At 40.8% G+C, this 22,891-nt stretch overlaps 1 protein-coding gene across 1 annotated transcript in view; it reads left to right on the forward strand.

Annotated features, from left to right (window-relative positions):
- The first annotated feature begins 429 nt into the window (after positions 1-429).
- Positions 430-22,891, forward strand: part of ank2b (ankyrin 2b, neuronal) — a 162,283-nt gene continuing 139,821 nt past the window's right edge. The window contains exon 1 of the mRNA XM_035626268.2: positions 430-676. Coding sequence (XP_035482161.2) covers positions 590-676 — 87 coding nt within the window. The 5' untranslated portion in view covers positions 430-589. The remainder of the gene's footprint in view (positions 677-22,891) is intronic.

The raw sequence follows: 22,891 nt of genomic DNA on the forward strand, positions 1-22,891 counted from the left end.
TGTAGTTTTTTCCGTGAACCACGTAAACTTGGAATTTCACTCATATTTCCATTTCCTTTTCTGTTTTCTTGTGACTTCTTTACTGTTATTTTACTAACAGCAACCTCATAACAGTAAAATTCATATTCTCATGGCTTTTAATTGTTTGGCATTTTATTTTATTCCTTTTAAAACTGTCGTATCTGAGCTGTCTCATACATACTAAAAATGTACGGGAAACACACATAAGGCTGTTGAGTGGTGTGTGTGTGTATGTGGCAACTATTTTGGTTCACCAGCAAGGTTTCCAGATATATAACACTGGTGGCAGCTGCTGCCATAGCAACACCATTGTGCTCCCTCCCCTCCCCTCCTCCCTCTCATCTCCTCTCTCTGCCAGACCACTCCCCCACTCTGCCTGGCTCACCACTCCACTCAGTCAGAGTGAGGAACAGAGGAGAGAGGTTGCCTCACTTCGTTTCGCTGAGAAGAGGGGAAAAACAGACCAGACGATTGGATAGAGAGAAGGAGAAAAAAGAAGTAGGAGAAAAAAAGGAGAAATAAACAGGAGTGAAAAGTGGTTGTTGTTGTCTTCTTGGAGTGGGGGAGAATGAGTGAGGACAACCACTCCCACTACAGACTGGACCCCAGCGATCGCCTCAATGGGCTGGGACAGAGGAGAAAGAGACCTAAGAAGGTAACTGAATAGATGAAGAGCCACATGGTACAGAGAATGAGGAGTGTGAAGGAGCTGAGGAGGGAGCGCTGTCTGATCTCTCCCCTCCCAGCAAGAGAGCTGGGGGCAGGGGAGATGTAGCAGGTGGTGAACAGTGGAGGATGAGTGTGTGTGGGTGTGTGTGTGAATGATTTTCTTTATTATTATTATTATTATTTTATTTTTGGCCAGAAGTGGTTTTGTTGTATCTGATTGTGTCAAAGCTTATTTCCTACAATGCTGACTTGATTTTTCTCTCCATCTTCATATACACCCCTGGAGAAAAGCTGTTCTCCAGTGGGAGCTCTCCATCTCTGCTGATTTCCACCTCCTTTTTACCCCCTTGATAGATTCCTCCTCCTCTGCTCTCTCATATTCATCCTGCTCCCTATATTTTCCCTCTATCCCTCTCTGTGTGTCAGTGCATTGTTGTTGTTGTGAACTGGTTGTGAGTAGTAGGAGGAGGCTCCTCTCACATGCTTGACAGGGTGGGTCCATGCTTCACTCCACTCGCTCTTTGTGTGCCTCTTGTTGTGGACGTCGTCACAGATATCAGCAGATTAGTTTTAATCCTGATACACTCACATAGCATGTCATCTTTTACTGGTTATTGTTTCATTTTTTGCAACCATCACCATGTGCAAACACGCCCATAGCCTTCTGGGTCAGCTTTTAACAGATCATTGTGTTTTAAAAACATGGAAATCAATAAATATCGTGAGTGTAGAACAAAATAATTATCCACATTACTATTTTTAGATTAAATTAAATACAGTATATTTTTTAAGCTAAGGATTGTTTTTTTTTTGATAATTTGTTTGGTTTCTAAAATATCAGAAAATAGTGAAAATCATAACATCCTGGAAAACGTTGCATCAGTATCGCATGAGACAGAGAAATTGAGCCAGTGTTTGAAAAGCAGCACGTTTCCTCCATTTCCTTCACTCAAGCAATTCATCAATTGTCAAAATAGTTGTCACCAATTGTTTCAGCTCTAATATCATTATATATTTACAGCTTTTTCCAGATTTTCCTCTGTGAAATGTCCCTCTCAGATCATTTCTTGGTCATAATTCTTTAAAATGGTTGTTAATATTATGTGTTTAGGCTTTAGAAAAATAGTTAATGTATTTTTAAAATATTTTTACACTAAACTTAAAATGCAAATATATCAATACATTTCTCAATGGAATAATTGTTAAAGCACATTCAAGATAAACACATTTTAACCAAAATATGCTTCATGGAGCTGTTGAACATAGATGAGATTATAAGAAAAAAATATCTTGTCTTTTTAATGTGTCATTGAGACCATACTTTGTCCAGTTTTCAGTTCAATGTCTAAACAACTACAAAATCCTTGAGTCTATTCCTCCTTTACTTTTCTAAGTTCACCATCCTCAAACCTGAGCAGCAAAACAGGTTGTTCTTCTCTCCTTTCCAAAACAATCAATTTGAGTGTTTTCTGATCTATCACTTCAACTGTTAAGGTTTGTTCATGTTTTGGCAACTCAAACTATGTGGTTGAGCTTCAGGAAAATTCTTAGTCAATTCTTTATTAATTCTCAGAAGAACGAGTAGTTTGACATTCTCGTTTCTATACAGAAGTAGTTCATCATACTTGAGCAGTTTTGAAAAGCTTTGTTTAAAAAAAAAAATCTGTATTAATGTCGATGTCCTCATCTATGGTTTGACTTACAAAAAATGCTGTTTTGAAGAAGATTTGAAACTAGAGATTGAACCAAACACTCTTCAGGTAAACGATTACTGAGGTTATAAATCAACTGAGAAGTAGAGTCTCTTTCTCATAGATTTCTACATCATGTTTGTACAGGCGCTTCCTTTTAAGAATGCTAAAAATTTAATCTATAATATATGTTGTATTACCTTGCCCAACAAAGTTTACAGACAAATTTTCTGTAAGTTCAGAGTTGAAACACTGACACGCTAATGTCAAGTCCTTTTTTGGCACTGGCTCCTCATCCGCCATGTCTGCCGGCTCACATTGAAATGTTTTTCAAAAGTCACACATGAAAAAACCCTGTGATAGGGACATGTGATTAAATCAATCAGTAGAAGAGATTGTAGGAAGACTTGAACCCACAGCCACTGCACACGGGGCGCCGGGACTACCAATGAACTAACCAACACCAGCCAACGCTTTGAAAAAAATCAAAAGTAGTGATATAAAGATGTGGATCAACCTGCTATCTCACGGTGGACGATTCAGATCCAGTGTTGTAGTGCTTGTTTGGCGTTGAAGCCACGCTGCTTTTCACTTCACTTTTCGGAGCTTCATCCACATTGATGTGAGCGTGCAAGAGTTTTTAATATGATAGCAATGGGACGTGGATCCTTTGACCAATTCACCAACACATACTGTGATTAACTTACTCTGATGAACATCAAGCCTTGTTTAATGAGCAGGTGCTGCACCCCCCCCCCCCCCCCCCCCCATTTAAAAAAAAAAAAAAAAAACACACCAAAGCAATTAGCATGTAGCCACACCTCCATTCATAGACCAGAGAGCCTGCTGCCTAATGGCGTTTCTGCTGAGCTTCTTTAATGGGGCAAGGAAAGCACAAAAAACCTGAGGAGCTCCCTGGTGTTAAAATATGCTGACGTTAGCTAAATGCTTGTATGGCCAACATGGTTAATTACAATAACAATAAAAATCATGCACACAAAAACATAATTAGAATGTTCGCTTACCATTGAAGACAATGGAGAAATTAAGTGGCCGTCATTGGCGTCCAAGCTTTACTTAAGGTCTCATTTCTTTTAAAAAAAAAAAGGCTCTTGATGATTTCCAGCTCGGTGATGGTAAAAAATAAATAAAAATGTAGCTGTATTGAAGGAAATCTTGTTCACTGAGCATAAATATCAATTCTGTTGGCATGCAAATATTATTAAGGTGAACTTACAGGCTGAGAGCTGTGCTACATGCAGCAACTATTCACCTATGGTGTTTGGTCAACAGCTCACTTTGCTGTTTTGTCTGAAGATAAGAGCTACAAGACAAATCGGATGTGCTTCCACCCTTTTCTTTATTGCAGTGAAAAGTGCAGTGAAAAAATGCTCAAGAAAAAATGTTGAAAAAGGTTTTGAAGTTAGTAATGCTGAATCTACACAAGGAAATTGTAAGCAGAAGCAAAGCCTTTGGCAGAAGGGGGCCATTCAGAATCAATGGATGAATTATTGATCTGCTCCCTCCCCCCATGCAGCACACTGGAGCACACATACACACACTCCCACACACACATTAATACACTTACACACCCCTCTGGTGACTTATTGGAGCTGATCTCTGCTGTGTGCAGGGCAATTGACTCACACTGAGGTGTTGCGCTTATGTCTGCTGCTACAATCCTTCATGTGGACGCAAACACTCAATTGAGCTGATGTTTTCAGCCTCCGTTTAATACAGTGTTCTTGGCTCTTTCATGAAAGCCTTAAGCACTTTAATCCGCCACTGCCTCAATTAAACCCCCAACACACACTGATCCAAAGGAGAGGTTGAAACTCAGCCATACACACTATAGCTGCTTTCAAGGTGAGGCAAACTGTTCATGATGAAGATGCAAGTTTTTTTTTCTGGTGAGAGCAGTAAGGTTTCAGGTTCATGTCTTTCTGTCCTGCAGGCAGATTGGTGTTTTGTTTCAGGGCAGAGAGTTCAGGGATTTTCAACCCCTTCCTCATTACTGTGACTCACGTGTGAACACGCAAATATGTGGGTGGCTGTGGCTCAGGAGGAAGAGATGGTTGTCTACTAACCAGAAGGTCGATGGTTAGATCCCCGGGGCCTCCAGTCAGTGTGCCAAAGTGTCCTTAGGCAAGACACCTAACCTTAAATTGCCCCATGACGGCTGTGCCGGCAGTGTATGAATGGGATTAATGTTACTTGTACTGCAAATTGCTCTGTGGTCAATAAGACTATAAACATTTACCATACTCAGTCAAATAAGAGTCTGATTTCTTAATGCTGATGGTTAATTTAATTGATGAAGTCCAATCAATATCATCCAATTCTTATATCATATATATGGTGCAGTAAAAGCCTGTATATTAAAATGATACCAAGACATTCAATATGAACTAAAGTAGTGTATCTGTAATGAAGTTTTGAAACCTTTTTTACAGTCTAGCAACACAATATGTTCTTACTGAACGATGTCACATGTTATGATCAGTGTCTAATGCTAACATTTGGTGCCATTGTCCTTTACATTGCAAGCGGGAAAAATATTGGTGCCAAGGTCGTGGTGGTGAACATTCAATTCAATACAATTTTATTTGTAGAGCGCCAAATCACAACACACATTGTCTCAAGGCACTTTACATAGAAAGGTCAATATTACAATATTACAGAGAAAACCCAGCAAACAAATCCAACACTGAGCAAGCAACTCCCCTTTAACAGGAACAAATCTCTGGCAGAACCGGACTCAGTTGGGGGCGGTCTTCTGTCTTGACCAGTTGGGGTGAGGAGAAAAAATGGGGGAGAGAGGCAATGTGGGCAGAAAGAGGGGGAGAGAAGAGACAGGAGGAGAGAAGAGAGAGAGAGAACAGTTGTACAAACGCCGCTTTAATCTCTACAATACTGATACTTATAATTACAAAAATGAAACTGACACATAAATGCAATGATATTGTTTTTATTATTAGTAATAATGAAAATAATACTAATGACGGATCTGGGTCCTGCAGCTCTGAGTCAGAGATACACTAGGAGAGAGAGAAAACACAAACAGTAAGTGACATATAATGTAAACATATCGGTGGAGAGAGGAATTGTATAACAGTTGCTTTAATCTCTACCAGATTGATACTTAAAATTACAAAAATAGTACTTATAGTAGGTTGAGAAAGAGAAAATGGGGGAGAGGGGAAGTGAGGCTTTTCACAGACTTATTTGGGAATCCTAACAGTAATGAATTACAGTAGTCCAGTCTAGAAGTGACAAATGCATGGACTAGTTTTTCAGCATCCTTTTGAGATAGGATGTTTCTAATGTTCTTGATATTGCGCAGGTGAAAGAAGGCTGTCCTAGAGACTTGTTTTATGTGTGAGTCAAAGGACATGGTTCCTCACAGTAGAGCTGGAGGCAAAAGTAATGCCGTCCAAGGTAGTATTTCTCTGAGGTGTTTAGGGCCGGTTTCATCAAGTCATCCAGGCCTTTATGTCTTTAAGACAGTCCTTAAGTTTCTCTACCTGATAAGTTTCATCTGGCCTTATAGATAAATACAGCTGGGCATCATCTGCGTAGCAATAGAAATTTAAGTGGTGTTTTCTTATAATATTGCCTTAAGGAAGCATACATAAAGGAAAAAGTATCGTTCCCATCAAAGAACCATGTGGAACTCCATGGCAAACTTTTGTATGAATGCAAGATTTGTTATTCACGTTAACAAACTGAAATCTTTCATAAGTAGGACTTAAACCATTCTAGTGCTGTTCCTTTAATCCCAATAATGTGTTCAAGTCTCTGTAATAGAATCTTGTGATCAACAGTATCAAATGCAGCACTAAGATTTAATAGGAGGAGAATAGAAACATGTCCACTGTCTGAGGCCATGAGAAGGTCATTGGTAATCTTCAGCAGTGCTGTTTCTGTACTATGATGTTTTCTAAACCCTGACTGAAATTCTTCAAGTAGACTTTTCCTGTGTAAATAGTCACATAACTTGTTAGCAACAGTTTTTTCAAGGATTTTAGAGATAAAGGGGAGGTTTGATATGGGTCTATAGTTAGCTAAGATATCTGGGTCTAGAGTCGGCTTTTTAAGCAGAGGTTTAACTACTGCCACCTTAAAGGCCTTTGGTACGTAGCCTGTTACTAGAGATAAATTGATCTGATCTAATATGGAAATGCTGATTGATGGTAATACATCCTTAAAGAGCCTTGATGGAATAGGATCTAAAAGACAGGTTGTTGGCTTGGATGAAGTGACCAGTGAAGCCAACTCAGCCAGATTTATAGGGGAAAAGCAATCTAAATATAAATTTGGCGATACTGTTGGTTCTGAGGCTACTGTACTGGACAGTGTGTCTGTGCTATTAGTGGGAAGAAGCTGATTCATTTTTTCTCTGATGGTAATAATCTTATTAGTAAAGAAGCTCACAAAATCATTGCTACTAAGAATTGGAGGAAAAGACTGTTCAGTAGAGCTTTTACTCTGTCAGCCTGGCTACAGTGCTGAAAAGGTACCTGAAGTTGTTTTTGTTTTCCTCTATCAGTGGAGAATAATATGTGGTTCTAGTATTTCTGAGGGCTTTCTTAAATGTAATTCATCTATTTTTCCAGTGTAGGTGAGAATCATCTTGATTATTGGAATGCCGCTTCATTTGTTTAAAAAATAAATAATTCAGGAGACATATTACCAGCACTTAATTAAATGCATGGTTGCAAGTAAAAAATTCTAATCCATTGATTTAGATACAACTTTTAGGTTACAAACATAATTTAAATGAGTTGTGCTGACATAATAATGTATGTAATTACATCATCTTAATATTGTGTGTCATTTCAACTCAAATTTCTGGGTTAAATATTCAAAACAAAAGTCAAGTTGCAGTAACTTAATGAAATTTGCTTGATGAATTAATTTTTTTCCACCTTGAGTTCATGATTTCAAGTAGCCTCCCCTACCCACTTAACAAGCCTGGACAAATTCAAACAGATGATCTGTAGGCTGGACGATTGGTATATAAAGGACATTTTCATGGTGAGTATCGTATAATTTACAAATAAATTCTACTAAAGCAATGAATTTGGTCATATTCTGAATTGTTATATGACCAATAGTGTACTGTGTACGGAGGTTTGGCTACATCTGCCAAAACAGTTGATGAAATATGTTGTACTACTTCATGTAGCTAACGCTAGTCATATTTAGCAGTGTAAATGGGCCTTTCAACCCTTTAACTTAACAGCGGAAAGAATGATGAAGTTTTATTTGACAAATCTGCTCAACTAGAAAGGGCTTTTCATTTGTGCCCTGGGGAGGAAAAGCATTATTCAATTTTTGCTTATTTGTGTAACTGTCAACTACATTGTGTACTCAAAATTCATTCGTGGACACCTTGTTAACATCATTCAATGTCATCACATCAATAGCCTTGTAGTTTTATTTTGACTGGATAGTTCTGTGAGAGGGATAGAAGTAGTAGAGACAGTGTGCTTATTTTTTGTCTTGCTCATTTCATTCAGTGTTGCTTTTATTTAGGTTTAAATAAATAAATAATGTCTCCATTGATCAACTGAAATCACTAAGACTGTCAGTCTGAAAAGTCAGCAGTAATCATCCAATTCATTATCTCTAACACACTAACCTATCTTTCCATTTGCTTTACAAGATCAGAGAAGAGTTTGAGGCAGGCTTTGATAGGGAAGTGATGAAGATTGCCATCGTTGGTGACATGACGACAACCATCATGGTCGAGGGAACCAAAAATCGTAGAGGGAAAGGATATACCAATCTGTTATCTCCACGGAGACTCAAGTTTTGAGTGTTTCACAATTTTTTAAAATGTATTTATATGTTTTCAAAAATCTTGTATACTACCCTTACAAGTCCTTTCCACCACACCGGCATTTAACCTTCAAAAAGTTTTAGGACCTTGAAAAGATTGGTTGCCATTGAAAGTTGATAATTGCTTAGCACCATCTTGGAACTTTGTCACTGTTTTAGAAAATGTTTTAGAAAATGAACAGCATTTACAGATGTTTATATGTTTGGCATTGTGGTTTTAAATATGTAAAGGCCTATAACTTTGCTGTGATGGCATAATTGATTTGTTGTGACATAATAGCATGATTGAGCATGCTTACTACTTAATTTCACAAGGCAATATGGTAAATGTTTAATGTTTAATTTGTGGGCCCATTTAAATTTTTGTTGTTTATTTATTTATTTTTTCAGGATTTAAATATCATATGTTCAAAAAAATATTAACTGAAGTATAAAATAAAAAAAAGTTTATTGCCTTATAATTTTGTTCTTGGATTAATTATTTTCATAAAAGCTGCTACATGAACAATAACATGAAAAACTGAAAAAGTAATGATGAAAATCTGACAGGAGCAACTTAATTTTTTAACAGTTGTCAACATAGTAATGGAAATTAAGTACATAACACTTAAAAGATCATTTTAAATAATGTGGAAAACTATTGGGAATAACTTAATTTCAATGAGTAATCAACCTAAAAACTTTTGTATATGCTACCAATTAGTAAGTAGGTGGTAATTAATACTACATTTGATTTCAGATGAAAATCGAATTCCCCTAACTCATTGTAGTTTGTTGGTAGAACATTATTTCTTTAGAAGTTCATAACTCAAAAAAGATTGATGCAAACTGTTGTTGAGCCAAAGCATTTGTTTTTAGAGTATATGTAACATCTGTTTTAAAGCACGTGTCTGTGCATTAAACCATGGAGCTATCCTCCTGTTTAACTATCTTCTTTTTCAGAGGGGCGACAGTGTTGAGTGTGGTTCACAATGAGGCTGCTCTACTATCAACAAGATAGTCAATTTGTGTGGGAGTAAAAAAAATTCTTGAATTTACTGACAGAGTTTTGTGATAGACACCTGCTGTAATAGAACTTTTCTCCGAATTCAGTTAAGTTAATAATCGAGAATTCAAATGTGACTAATAAGTGATTTAACAGAGGGTTTTGAGGAAATATTAGATTTTCAATTTCTACGCCGTATGTCAGATTGAGGTCAAGGGTGATTAAAACAGTGAGTGGGTTTATTCACACGTTAAATGAAACCAATTGAGTCTATTAGTGAAATAAAAGCTGAACTTAGGCTGTCACTTTTAACATCCAAGTTAATGTTGAAATTACCCACTATAATGACTTTATCTGAGTTAGTACATAGCACAGATAAAGTCATTATAGTGGGTAATTTCAACATTAACATGGATGTAAGGGCCTGGTGGACGATATACAACAACTATCAGAACTGTTTTTTGACATTTCCAGCTTGGGTGTATAAGGCTAAGAGTTTGGCTTTCAAATGAGTTAAAGCTATTTTTGGGTTGGGGGTTAATTAATAAGTCTGATTGGCAAATTGCTGCTACCCCTCCTCCTCGGCCTGTGGTGAGAGGAATATGAGTAATATTATTAATTGGAGGTTTTGATTCATTTAAACTAACATATTCTTGTTGATCAGAGTTGTTTCCCCAGTGGGAGTCTCGCTGAACGGGGAGAATTTATAACAAACGTGAAGTGGTTGGTTGTGAACCGTGGGCTTCAGTTTAGGACTATGCTTCTTATTGCAGATAGTCACCCAGCCGCCCTGTCCTCCCGGCTGCTTGGGAGTTGCTAGGGGAGCTAAAGAAGCTACACTGGAGCGACTCGCACCGGCTAGTGGGGACTGGCTAACAGTATCAGCTAATGACTTACTCTCCATGGTGCAGAGCCGAGTTTCCAAAAGACTGAGCCTTTCCTCCATCGTGGCAAATAAATTAGACATTCTACATGTACCATTATTGCTGAAGGAGGCCGAGGAGTAGCTAAACATTGAGCATACAGAGCAAGAGAGAGCAGGAGAGGGAGAGAGAGAAGTCATAGTTTGCTGCTAAGGCTAACTAACTAAGCTAAATAGCTGAGAGATAAGACCAAGTAGCCTGCTGTGAGTTACCGAGCAAATCGCTAAAAGAGGAAGAGAACTGTAAGTGATTAGACTTAACAAGGGTGAGTGGATATTTAGCCTATTGTAAGATAAAACAACGACAACAACAGTGTTAAAACGATGAAAGATAAGCAGTGGATAAACACAGGTTACACCAGCAACCGGAAATGACACAATACGTAACCGCAATACGTCAGCATGTAGCACATATGACATTCATTCAGAAGACTGAGTTTATGTCCTGCAATTACTACTTGCAATCATAAAATAAATATTTGGAGTGTTTGTCTGTGGCTATGTTGATGTCCGTTTTTTTTTTTTTGATTCCTTGGTGAAATGTAAGCATTTAAAATATTCTACAAAAAGAAGACAGACTTCTAAATTGTAAAAGCTTGTCCTAGCAGACATACAAGAACTTAAAAGAACCTAAAATTGCAAATTTGTTTGAAATTTGCAACATTTTGATTTATATCAGGAAACAAGGTAGAAATAAATCTGAGCAGATACAATGTTGGATTGGGTAGTTTTTCAACAGTTTTTCAACAGTTTTCAACACTTGTGCTAAAGACATGCTTGCACCAATGCCAATAAGTGCTGAGTCTTGCTTGCTTATAACCTTGCTCTTACCAATAGACTGTATTTAAAAATGGGGAGTAGTCACCAGGGGTCTCATTTATAAAACTGTGCGTAGGATCCTTTCTAAAAGTGAAAGTGCGCCCAAAAGCCAAATGGCGTACGCTGAAAAATATTCAGACTTATAAAACCGTGCGTACGCACACCTGTGCGCAATTCTCCCTTTATAAATCAGAGGTCACCTATAAGTGTGGGTACGTGAAACTGCCTCATATCCCGCCCTGTACACGCCCATTTTAAGCATAAATAGTCAATGCAAATCACCTCATGAATGCTGATCCGTATATTAATGACCCTGGCATCCAATTGTTCTTTCGTTCCAACAGGTGAGAAAAAGAAAAAAAAACGTCACTTCTCAGACACTGACAGGCACGCATGGAAAACAGCGTTATTTGGTGCCACAGCAGCGGGATCACTATTAAAAAGAAGCAGTGCGAGTGGTGACGTGTTGCTGCGGCTGTCAAATGTCAGTGGGACAGAGCGGACAGTGGGAGAAATAAGAAAAAGTGGTCAAATCTGAAGGTTCACTACATCTTTCTACTCCTTTACCAACATGTATTTAATTTGTGTTGCTTGAGTATTATTTTAAATGTGCAACATAAAGAATCTTATTCATTCAAGGTGGAGGCAAAGAGGAACGTGTCCGCAGCGACCCCCCCGCCATCTCTCCCTCGCGCGCAGCGCATGTGTGTGTGTGTGTGTGGGGGTCAGTGAGCAGCGAGGTCCGAAGAAACAGAGTTGCAGTAGTGAATTTGTAGTCTGTCTAAATGCTGCATTATCTCAGGGCAAAGGGGAAGTTTCTCTGTGTTGTGCTGCTGTTGAGGAAGTAAAAGGAGTTGGTCACCGGAGCGAGAAAAAAGAATTGCGAGTGCTGTGTGAGGCGTCAAACGCTCTTCTCACATTTACTTTCTACATCTGACTTCAGTTCTCTACCTCTCCGTTTGTGTCGCTTATTCCCCTTGTCTCCAGAATGTGCGTGCGCCGTACGCATGGGTCAGAGTTTGCTAAAGGTGTGCACATTCTCCCGTCAAGTTTTTTTTTTATAGATCACAACCTTTGCCAGCCCCGTTTTGTGCATAAGCCACGTTTATAAATGAAACCCCAGGTCCGGAAAATTAAGCCAATGCCTTCAGTGCCTGAAGCCTATATTCTCTCTTATGACCAGCAGAGGGCAACTCCACTGATTGCAAAAAGAAGTTAGTTTCTATAGACGTCTGTGAGAAAATGGCTATACTTCTTACTTGATTTATAATGTCAGTAAACAGTTTAACTCTTAGTCAAAACCAACCCACCACAAAACTCAAGTCTTCAAAATGGCAGTTCACAAAGCAATGGGTTGCCACTTGGATTACCCCCTAGTCAGGAATATAATTCTGGTTGGATCATTAGCTTTAAGAGTTTTCAGGCCCTTAATTAACTATCAGTCTTTAGATAACCTTAATCCACATTTACAGTGTTACAGCTATATCATTCTGATTCCTACTGTCATGTTTTATCTTGGAATACCTTCAGAGTGGACTTACTCTCAGATGGAGGGCTGCTCTATAAATTAAATTTATTACTATTATTATTATTATTATTATTATAAATGGCTCTGATCAGTCAGCTGGTTAAAGCAAATTTCCTTTAGTGTCTCCACAGCAGACCATCCACCCACCAGGGGTTAGGTGGCAAAGCAAAACGTTTATTTTTGTGCATCAAAGCGTAAAAGCTACAGTCAGGAAGGTCAGTCTTTGTTTGTTGGTCAAAAGCATTGATACGCAGATATTTATCGACCAGATAGTCAAGAAGTTTTGCATAGAAAGTCATGGTCCCCAGGTGATAAATCCTAATGGTTTTGGTGATCCCCTGATCTTACAGCACCATTCTGTAAACGCTTCATGAATCGCAAACAACTAAAGCCTTGGACAAATTGCAGATATGCCCTGAGAGTAGGAAGAGTAATGATTCTGGTAATGCGCTGACATCCTACCCAAATGACAATGATCTGTATTTTGTCAGTGTCTTCCAAAACAACCAATATAATATGAGAGGTTACCAATATATAAGTCTGTTTTTATCTGCCAACTCTGTTATTAAGGTTTGGTTGAGTTTAGGCAATTAACCCTTGTATTATGTTCACTTTTTTAGACCCTTTGGTACTTATACTACATTATTTGGGTTTTAAAAACAATACAGAAATAAAAAAAACAATACAAAATCCTTAACATATATTGTATTTATCTCAATGATAGAAACACAACACCCAAACTTAGATTGTTTTAGTGACTGGCTAATGGTATTTATATATATAAACATACATATATATATGTATATACATATATATATATATATATATATATATATATATATATATATAGAGAGAGAGAGAGAGAGAGGGAGAGAGAGAGAGAATCAGGAATCAACAGTATCATGTACATGTACTCATGTATAATTTACATGAGGCCTATTGATTGTGTGGGACCTGGTACCATCCTTATTATGTTAGCAGCTGAGTGGGTGGACTCACCCATTGGTGATAAAGGCCACTGCACGTGCACACACCAGATGCCACACCTGAGGCACAGAAAACACTGCCAGTATGGTGCACATACAACAAGTGTTTCAGAACCGCTGTATTCAAGCACCAGAGTCTCACAGTTCCCAAAGGAACCGTTTGGCAGAGCTCTGCTGATGCGTGTTTGTAGCATTGCAACACTCTGGTCTGTCTCTTCGACCGGCTGGCATTCCAGGCTACGGCTCAGTCTCTTGCCGTGGGTGGTGGTCTGTGCTGTGCTCATCCTTCTCCTCCGCTATCCGCCCTCCATGTGTTCCTCTGTCTTCCACCTATCTGTCTGTGGTCCCTTTTGGTTCCGTATTGACCGCGGGTCTCAAAATCAACATTGTGGGCCTTGAGTTTGACGCATGTGGTTTTGACTATAATCTTGTTACTTTTAAAGATATGAAAGAGTGAATGAATGAATGAAATTTGATTTAAACAGAGAGTTAAAGCAGGGCTGCAAGATGGTGTAGTGGTTAGCACTTTCACCTCACAGCAAGAAGGTTCTGGGTTCAAACCAACCACGGCTTTTCTGTGTGGAGTTTGCAGGTTCTCCACGTGTATGCATGGGTTCTCTCTGGATTCTCCGGCTTCCTCCCACAGTCCAAAGACATGCAGAGTGCTGTAAATCGTCATTATCAGCAGAACAAAGAATTTTTTCGTAACACCAACATTTTTTAAAGTTCCTATATCCCCAATGTTTTTATAAAATCTGAATTCTAACCAGAGTCTGGCCCTGAGGTTCACCAACCACACTGTTCTGGCCTCCTGCCCTTCCCTGTTCTCTACCCGGTTCTTACTGGACACATAAATGGCCATCTTAGCTTCACCTAAAAGAAAATTGAGGAGCTGCCACTTCTCTTTGTTGCTCTTGTTGTAGCCAGCTCCCATGATAAAAACCCTCTCCGTAAAAAACACATTAAAGAGACTAAAAACCATTGTTAAAAGAGAGAAGAACTCAGTGAGTCTCTAAATTTAGAAATTTAGAAACAGTTATAAACAGAGCATTATCCAACCCAGGTTATTAATACGCCTAAGGATGCAACTGGCCACATCTCTCCACACCAGATCTGCCGAACTTGTGAGATACTTCTGTATGAATTTAAGCCTAAAAGTGGCAGTCCGGCTGGCCTGGTGGACGAGTCCCTGTCCCCCCTCCTCTCTGACTAAAAACAGCATCCCTTGTTGCACCCAGTGTAAACCATCCCAAAAGAAATCAACCATTTTTCTTTGTATCCCAGCTAGTAAGCCTGGGGGGAGGGGGTCTACACAGGTTAAGCGGAGCCACAACTGGGATGCTACAAGGTTATTTAAAACCAATACTCTATATTTAAAAGACACTTGAGGGAGCAACCATTTCCATTTAAACATTTTTGCATCTATTTTCTCTGTAACGGTCTCCCTGTTCTTCTTAACTATGTTCTCTTTTCCCAAAGACACTCCCAAGTACTTAATGCCGTCTTACTGACAGGGAGGGCTTCACTTTTTTTCCAGTTCACCCTCGCTGCCGATGCTATACTAAAATCACTAATGATACTGGTTAAAAGGTCTGCATCTCTCCGATCTTTAACTAAAACAATAATGTCATCCGCATATGCTGATAAAATCATGTTTCCATTAAAACCAGGTAAAACCAGACCTTGTAGGTTAGAGTGTATATTTTTGAGGAGGGGTTCCAGGGAGAGCGTAGGGACTAGGGATGCACTGATCCGATATTAGGATGAGCCGATCTATTCACTTCAATTCTATGTTAGTGACGCCGCTACAACATGTCCACCGCATGCGCAGCAACAAACGCAGAGCAACAACATTTTACAAAGTTAGGAAAGTAATGTTAGAGTCCAGCCAGATGCCTTCACTGTCTTCCACATGGCGAGGTGACCAGTGCCCAGCCAATTAGACGGCCCACGGCGATCCACTGGCTCTGAAGCACCTGTCGTAATATGAAACTAAGTAAACTAAGTGAGCAACATGAGAGATAAGGTGCGCACTGCTCTACATTATTTCAATGTCATCCCACGCTATACGTCGACCTCTGCTTGTGTAGAGAGCGCGTACACGTGAAGACGTACCTCGCGGTGGAGAAAGAAAAAAAGGATCATATCCCGCGCACACACACCAGCTGATCCGCTGGTCCTCTGAGTGAAATATCCAAGTAAGTCAGATAATTAGTAACATGCCCGCACCAAAAGGTGGCAAAGTGACTGGACTGATGAGATTTGTTTTATTTTACCGGACCATACCGACGCTGAGAGTGACAAACTGACAGCTGATGCGCTCTCTCTCCCTCTCTCTGTTTATGTGTCTTTCTCACACAGTCGCTCGCTTTGCTCTTCTGTTGTACAGATGCTGCTGACAGCTGTATTTGTGGACATTTTGCAGATGGGTTTAAAAATCTGCACTAATGGTATTGATGGCATGCATATCTGTGTGCCTCTTGCTATAGAGTTATTAATAAATGCTTTTTGCTGTTGTGAATATCAGAATATATCCCACACACCTGGGACCTTTTGAACTACTGCTCCCTCATTGTCTTCCTTTATGTTGAGCCTCTATGTAGGTGCTGTAAATTAAAATGCTTCTTACTTGAGTCACAGATGAAACAAGGTGTTAGCCTGCCAGGGTGCTTTTATTTTATTTTTATTTTTTTTGTGTTTTTGTGATATATAGAAGAACATTTAAAACTAATTGGGGAACCCTGGTGTACAGTTTATTAATTCAACAGTGGTATTGGATCGGTATCGGGTATCGGCTGATACGCTAAGCCCAGTTATCGGTATCGGATCGGGACTGAAAAAGCTGGATCGGTGCCTCCCTGACTTTCCAAACGAAGTTGTGCTCAACGCAGCCAAAAGCTTTTTCCTGGTCTAGCGAAATCAAACCAGTATCTATACCCAAGGAACTTGAGACATCCAAAACATCCCGAATGAGGTGGATATTGTCCACCATGGACCTGCCGGGTACACAATAGGTCTGGTCCCAGTGGATGACCTGCTCCCAGGGCTGGACTGGCCATCTGGCATACTGGGCATTTTCCTGGTGGGCCAATTAATTTACTTTATTGGCACTGGCCCGACCCAATCAAATCCAGGAACCACCTTCCCCACTCCCGGCCGCAAATTTACGAAGCCGATTGGTCAAGGGATAGGACCTGTACAAATGGGGTTACGTTACCTTGCGTAAGCATGGACGCCTGGCCAGTAAATGCTATTGAAGTCTGACCAATCACGGTGGGTGTGGGCCGCCTCGGCCAACAATGCCAGGGCCGATTTTTTGTCCCAGTCCAAGAGCTTTGATAGAAGTTTGTAATAAACACAGAGCAATGATACAGGGTGCCAGTTTTTGATGTCCTGCAGGTTCTCCTTCTTTGGCAGTAGTGTGAGGACTGCCCTCCTTCAGAACACTGCCATGGAACCACAGGCAAGACACTTCCAGGACATATTTAGCGAAGATGTCCCAGAAGGCTTTATAAAATTCTACCGTGAGGCCATCAATGCCAGGAGCCCATCGTCCCTGCATGCCCTCAGGGCAGTCTAGAGCTCCTGCATCTGGAGGGGGGCCTCGAGCTGTGAGTTTGTCTCTTCCGAGACTGGAGGCAGTCCGTCACAGAACTCCTCTAGGAGTGTCAGCTCCTCTTCATATTCACTTTTGTGAATATGAAGAGGAGCTGAAGAAAAAGCAAGAGGGAACATCCATCTCCCTGATGTTCTGGAACCGGGACCTGACCAGTGCACCCTGTACTTTAGTGTCCAGCAGATCGGCTAAAGCCATTTTTTTTAACTTTGAGACTTTCAAAACATCCTCGATTTTCTGTGGACTCACTTAAATGTTCTAGTTCCACTATATCGGTCTCTAGATCCTTCATAGATCTGGTGATGTCTCGTTTGACATTGAGGGTGTGCTGCTGACACAACATCTTTATCTGAGTCTTACCATGGTCCCACCACTGCCTAAGACTGCTAAAATCACACTTCCCCTGTCTAAAAACATTCCAGAAATAAATAAGGACTTCCCTGAACTTATTGTCAAATGTTAAAACATCATCAAAATGCCAATATGCACTTATTGGTAAAATATTTCTGATAATAACATTACATAATAGCAGGGAATGATCAATTAAACCGCCAGGTAAAATATTACAACTTTTAAAAACATTAAAATGATGTTTAAAACAATAAATATGATCCAGCCTGGCTGAGGAGACCTTAGTCTCTCTGAGGTGGGACCAGGTGTACTGTCTGGGTGCATCCTCCTCCACACATCCACCAGTCCATGGGAGTGGACCAGCTGCTTTAAGGCGTGCTGAGAGGCTGGATGAGGCCCTGCGTGATTGCCATCTAAAGATGTATTTTTTCAGTGCAGTTAAAATCCCCACCCAAGAATAAAAAATCCTCCGATGCACAACCATTTTCAATTCAATTCAATTCAATTTTATTTGTATAGCGCTATATCACAACATACATTGTCTCAAGGCAATTTACATAGTGAGGTCAATATTACAATATTACAGGGAAAACCCAACAAATCCCACAATGAGGAAAGCACTTGGCGACGGTGGAGAGAAAAAACTCCCTTTTAACAGGAAGAAAAAATAATTAAAAGCCCTGGAGAAGAGGAAGCCCACTCCTCCACTCAGAGAAGTGTTGTGACTTAAAATGGCTTCCCCTTCCCAATCCCTCCTCCAGTCTGCTTCATTCGTAAAATCACTGCGTTTCTTGCAAAAAAAAATCTATTTTATTTATTTTTGCAGTTTCATGAATCATTGCTCTTTTTCTTATGTCTCTAGCACCGTTAACATTAAGAACGCCCACTCTAAAAACATCCATAATGAGTGAGGTATTAAAAACGAGAAATAAAACAAATAAATGAATTAAAACAGCTGCCTTTCCCATCATCATTTATTTGTTTTTTTTTGCTTTCAGCACAAGTTTTTTTAATCTAAAAAAACTCTTGATCGGTGAGGCCAGACTACGCTCTAGGACTTATGTGGAGCCTGGCTGAAGAATAAAAAAGACCTTAGTCTGGGAAATGATCTCGTTTTCACCCTGTGTTGGTTTTTTGTTTGCTATAAAAAGCTCTTGATTTTTTCTGATTTGTAGAGTTTCTTCTCTTGGCTGCTGTTCAAACTATGATATCGCTGTTGTCTGACACACACTCCTCAGTTTCACGTTCATCTGTGTTGAATTGTTTCTGCCTCTCTTGTTCCAATTCATTAGCTTTCCCATCATTTGTGTTTTTAGTTTTGCTCCTTTTTTGTTGCCTTCTTTGATTTTACAATTAATTCCTCTTCCATCTCAGCCTCCTCCACCTGTTCACTCCATAGACCAGGGGTGTCAAACTCAATTGCACAGAGGGCCAAAACTCAAAGCACACCTCAGGTCGCGGGCCGAACAGGATAAACATTTATTGAACACCCTTAAACTACACGTTTGAACATGAATATGAATAAAACAGACAGGAATATTATTTCAGAATAAATAAACTTGCACTTTAAATAAAATAAAATGTATTTTTCTCTCCATAAAAATATATCCTGTCAATAATTATACAAGTTCGAAATATGAACATGCTACAAAAACCCCCTGAAAAAAATAAATAAAAATAGTGCTTTTAAGTAAACGTTAAAACAAATGAAAACATGTTTCTTTGTTCTTATGCCATTTCGTCAGAGCAGGATGTTTGGCATCTTTTTTTGGCAGTAAGATCGTTTAGGTTTGGTGTGAGTTCCTGTGCTGTGGAGATCCTCAGGATGGACTGCAGGTGTCCGTCAGTGAGACGACTCCTGTGTGCTGTTTTGTTCATCTTCATCACTGAGAACAGCTTCTCACACAGATATGTGCTACAAACATGCACAAGGTTTGAGCAGCATGCAGACGGAGCTGGGGCATTGTTTCAGGAATTGAGCGAATAAATTGTGCGGGCCCTGCAGTGTCGTACTTCGCCTTTAGTGTCCCATTACACTGCAGCTCAATCAGCTCCATCTGAATCTGTACAGGAGCAGTTTCCACGTCGACGGCAAACGGGTTGCGAAGCAGCTCGAAATTCTCTTTTCGTGCTTCAAAGTCACCAAAGCGCCGCGCGAACTCAGTGCGTAGTGCGCTCAGTTTGTCAGCAAAGTGCATATTTGGGAACACCGTTGCGCTGACTTGGTTAAACATTACTTGGCAACAGGGGAAGTGAGGCAAGTTGGACTGGCGCATTTGTGTCTCCCATAAGAGCAGCTTCACTTTAAATGCCTTCACTGTATCGTACATGTCAGTGATTATGCGGTCACGTCCCTGGAGATGAAGGTTCAAGACGTTGAGATGAGCTGTTACGTCAGCCAGAAACGCCAGCTCACATTTCCACTTTTCATCCCGCAAAACTGTGGTGTCTTTTCCTTTACTGTCCATGAACTGACAGATTTCCTTGCTGAGCTCAAAAACTCTATTGAGAACTTTTCCCCGACTCAGCCAGCGCACCTCTGTATGATAAGGAATGTCGGCAAACTCTGAATCTATTTCCCGCATAAAAGACTGAAATTGCCGGTGATTTAAACCTTTAGCTCGGATAAAGTTTACGGTTTGCGTTACAGTGTTCATTACATGCTCCATTTTTAGGACTATACCACACAGCATTTCCTGGTGTATGATGCAGTGATACGCTGTTAGCTCACCAGTACAGTTCTCCTCCTGCATCTTTGCTCGCATCCTTCCCATCAGTCCAACTTTTCACTGCACATCGCCGGTGCTCCGTCTGTTGTAAGTCCAATAAGTTTGTCCCAGGGCAGTTTCATGTCAGTTATGCTTTGACATACGTTTTCAAAAATGTCTTTTCCTGTCGTTGTTCCATGCATCGATTTAATGTCCAATATTTCCTCTGTAACACACAAACTGGAGTCCACTCCACGGATGAAAATGGCCAGCTGTGCAGTGTCCGTCATGTCGGTACTTTCATCAACAGCAAGAGAAATTGCAGTAAAGTCTTTGCTTCTCTCACTCAACTGTGTTTTTAAATCAGTGGCCATCTCACAAATCCGATCAGCAACCGTATTTCTACTCAGGCTTACATTTGCAAACATCTGCTTATTTTCTGGACACAAGACATCGCACACCTTCATCATGCAGCTCTTCGGAAACTCTCCCTCGGTAAATGGACGGGCTGATTTGGCTATCTCCTGTGCCACGATAAAACTTGCTTTAACAGCAGCTTCACTTTGGGATTTCGCTCTGGTGAAAAACGTCTGCTGAAATCTCAGATTCTTCTTTAACTCTTTTACTCTCTGTATCTTCTCCTCTGCATTCAGGTTTTGCAGCTCCTGATGTTTTGTCTCGTAGTGCCGCCGTATATTAAATTCCTTAATTACAGCCACATTAGCTCCACAAATGAAACACACAGGTATACCAGCAATGTCAGTAAACATGTACTCAGCCTCCCATCGGTTTTGAAATGCTCTGTTTTCAGAATCAACTTTTCTCTTCGCCATTGTGAGGGGCTAGCTTCGCAATAACTTTTCAACGGGGTTGTAGCAGCCGGTTGTAGCGCAAAAGAAGCTGACTTGATTGACGCGGAAAAGTTCCCGGGTATCCGAGTGTCCGTTACTTGGTTACTGAAGCACTGCATTATGGGATCTGTAGTTTGTGTATTGTCAGCGCTTCATGTCGCCGGGCCATAATAATAGATCTATATAAAATTATCTTGCGGGCCGGATATAATTGCACGCCGGGCCGGATGTGGCCCGCGGGCCTTGAGCTTGACATATATGCCATAGACTCTTTTTTATCGATTTCACTGCTCCCTCCTTCCTCTTTTTCCTGTTCATTTTCCTTTCCTTCACCTGCCTGTATTTCCCCCTCACCTGTCTCCACTTCCACTTGTTCAATGAAACAGATGAGATCAGCGGCAATGGTCTCATCTGTTTCATTCATCTGTTCAACAACCGCATCACTTTCACTTCTTACTTCCTCCCCTTCTTCCACCTCCTTTCCCCCAGCGGTAACCTGCTGCTAACTTTTATCCGCTCTTTCCCCCTGTCTCAACCAAAACATTCTCCCCACTCTCTCTTTCATCATTCACCCCCCCCCCACACACACGGTGTATACAGTACTCACCCCGTGCGCTGGGTCGGACACAGCAGCGGATCTTGAGCCACAATCGGCCGTTCAGGTGAGGCGACCGGTCCCGCGGTCGCAGTCGCCCCGGCCGGGGAGCCCGCAGTCGCCGGAGCGGACTGCCGGGCAGTGTTCCAACGCCGGTATCCCCCACCCCCGGGCCAGGTGGAGCTTCACCGTGTGTCCCTCCTCTCCACAACCGAAACACTTCATCACAGATGAATTGCCAAAAATCACGTACTCATAATCATCTACTTTAATACGGAAGCGGAGGTTGAGCTCCTCCTTCTGTTGTTCAGTTTCACATAGAGATGTCTGCGGTGACATGTCTATTACTGAAACACTACGTCTTTCAGTATGGAGACTTACATCCAGACATGATCTTCCTGATCGGGGAAACCACCTTCCCGTGTCTGGAGAGCTTTCTACTGAGAAACGCATCGGTTATGAAGGGAGGAACATTCGACAGGACTACCTTGGTGGCCGGCAGTACCTGTACGAAGTTCTCCTTCATGGTGATTCCTGTCTCAACGACTCTGTTCACCTTTTCCACCTGATCCAGGAAGAGGACCACGGCGCTGTTCATCCCAGCAGCCGATTTAACGCTGCTATGCCCGACCCTCTCCCCCACAGCCAGACTGATGTCCTCCACGCTGCAGGGGAATGTGGCAGTGATTCTAACACCGTGTTTGCGGGTGAGGGTTTTGAAATCCCCGCTGGCCATGGCGTCTGCCACGCCACTGGCGAGACGCCAGTGAGAAAACAAAGAAAACCCCCCTAAACCCCCACCCTAAAGCACCAAATCTAAACCAAGTGAACTATAAATGATAAACTACATGAAAATAATACTTTTAAACAATTAAAGAAATCGAAAAAAAGAACATTAAATCATTCGCTCTGTCACTCACTCACACAACTCACTCCCAGCATGCACTCAGAGAGAGAGGAGGGCTCAAAGCATGTTCATGAGTGTATCCACTGTATGTCTGCCAGCAACCATCTGTACATTATGATAAACAATCTACATATAAGCCTTCATTTCCATCACTGTTATAATTATCTGTTTATTGTTTTAAGTGTGCTTTGATAAGTGTGTGTTAGTGTGAGCGAGTGTGACCCTTCCATGCTTCCTCGTGTTTTTTTGGACAGCACATGGCTACACAGATGGTCTGTGAGAATGATGCCCAGATGTTACCATGGCGACATAGATCCCCTTCGCAAAAAAAGAAAACATTTAGCTGAAAACATCCCAGGCCACATCTCATGCTCTGGCAGCATATTCTCACACCTCCA

This window comes from Scophthalmus maximus, chromosome 2 (assembly GCF_022379125.1).
Source record: "Scophthalmus maximus strain ysfricsl-2021 chromosome 2, ASM2237912v1, whole genome shotgun sequence".
NCBI classification, from domain to species: Eukaryota; Metazoa; Chordata; class Actinopteri; order Pleuronectiformes; family Scophthalmidae; genus Scophthalmus; species Scophthalmus maximus.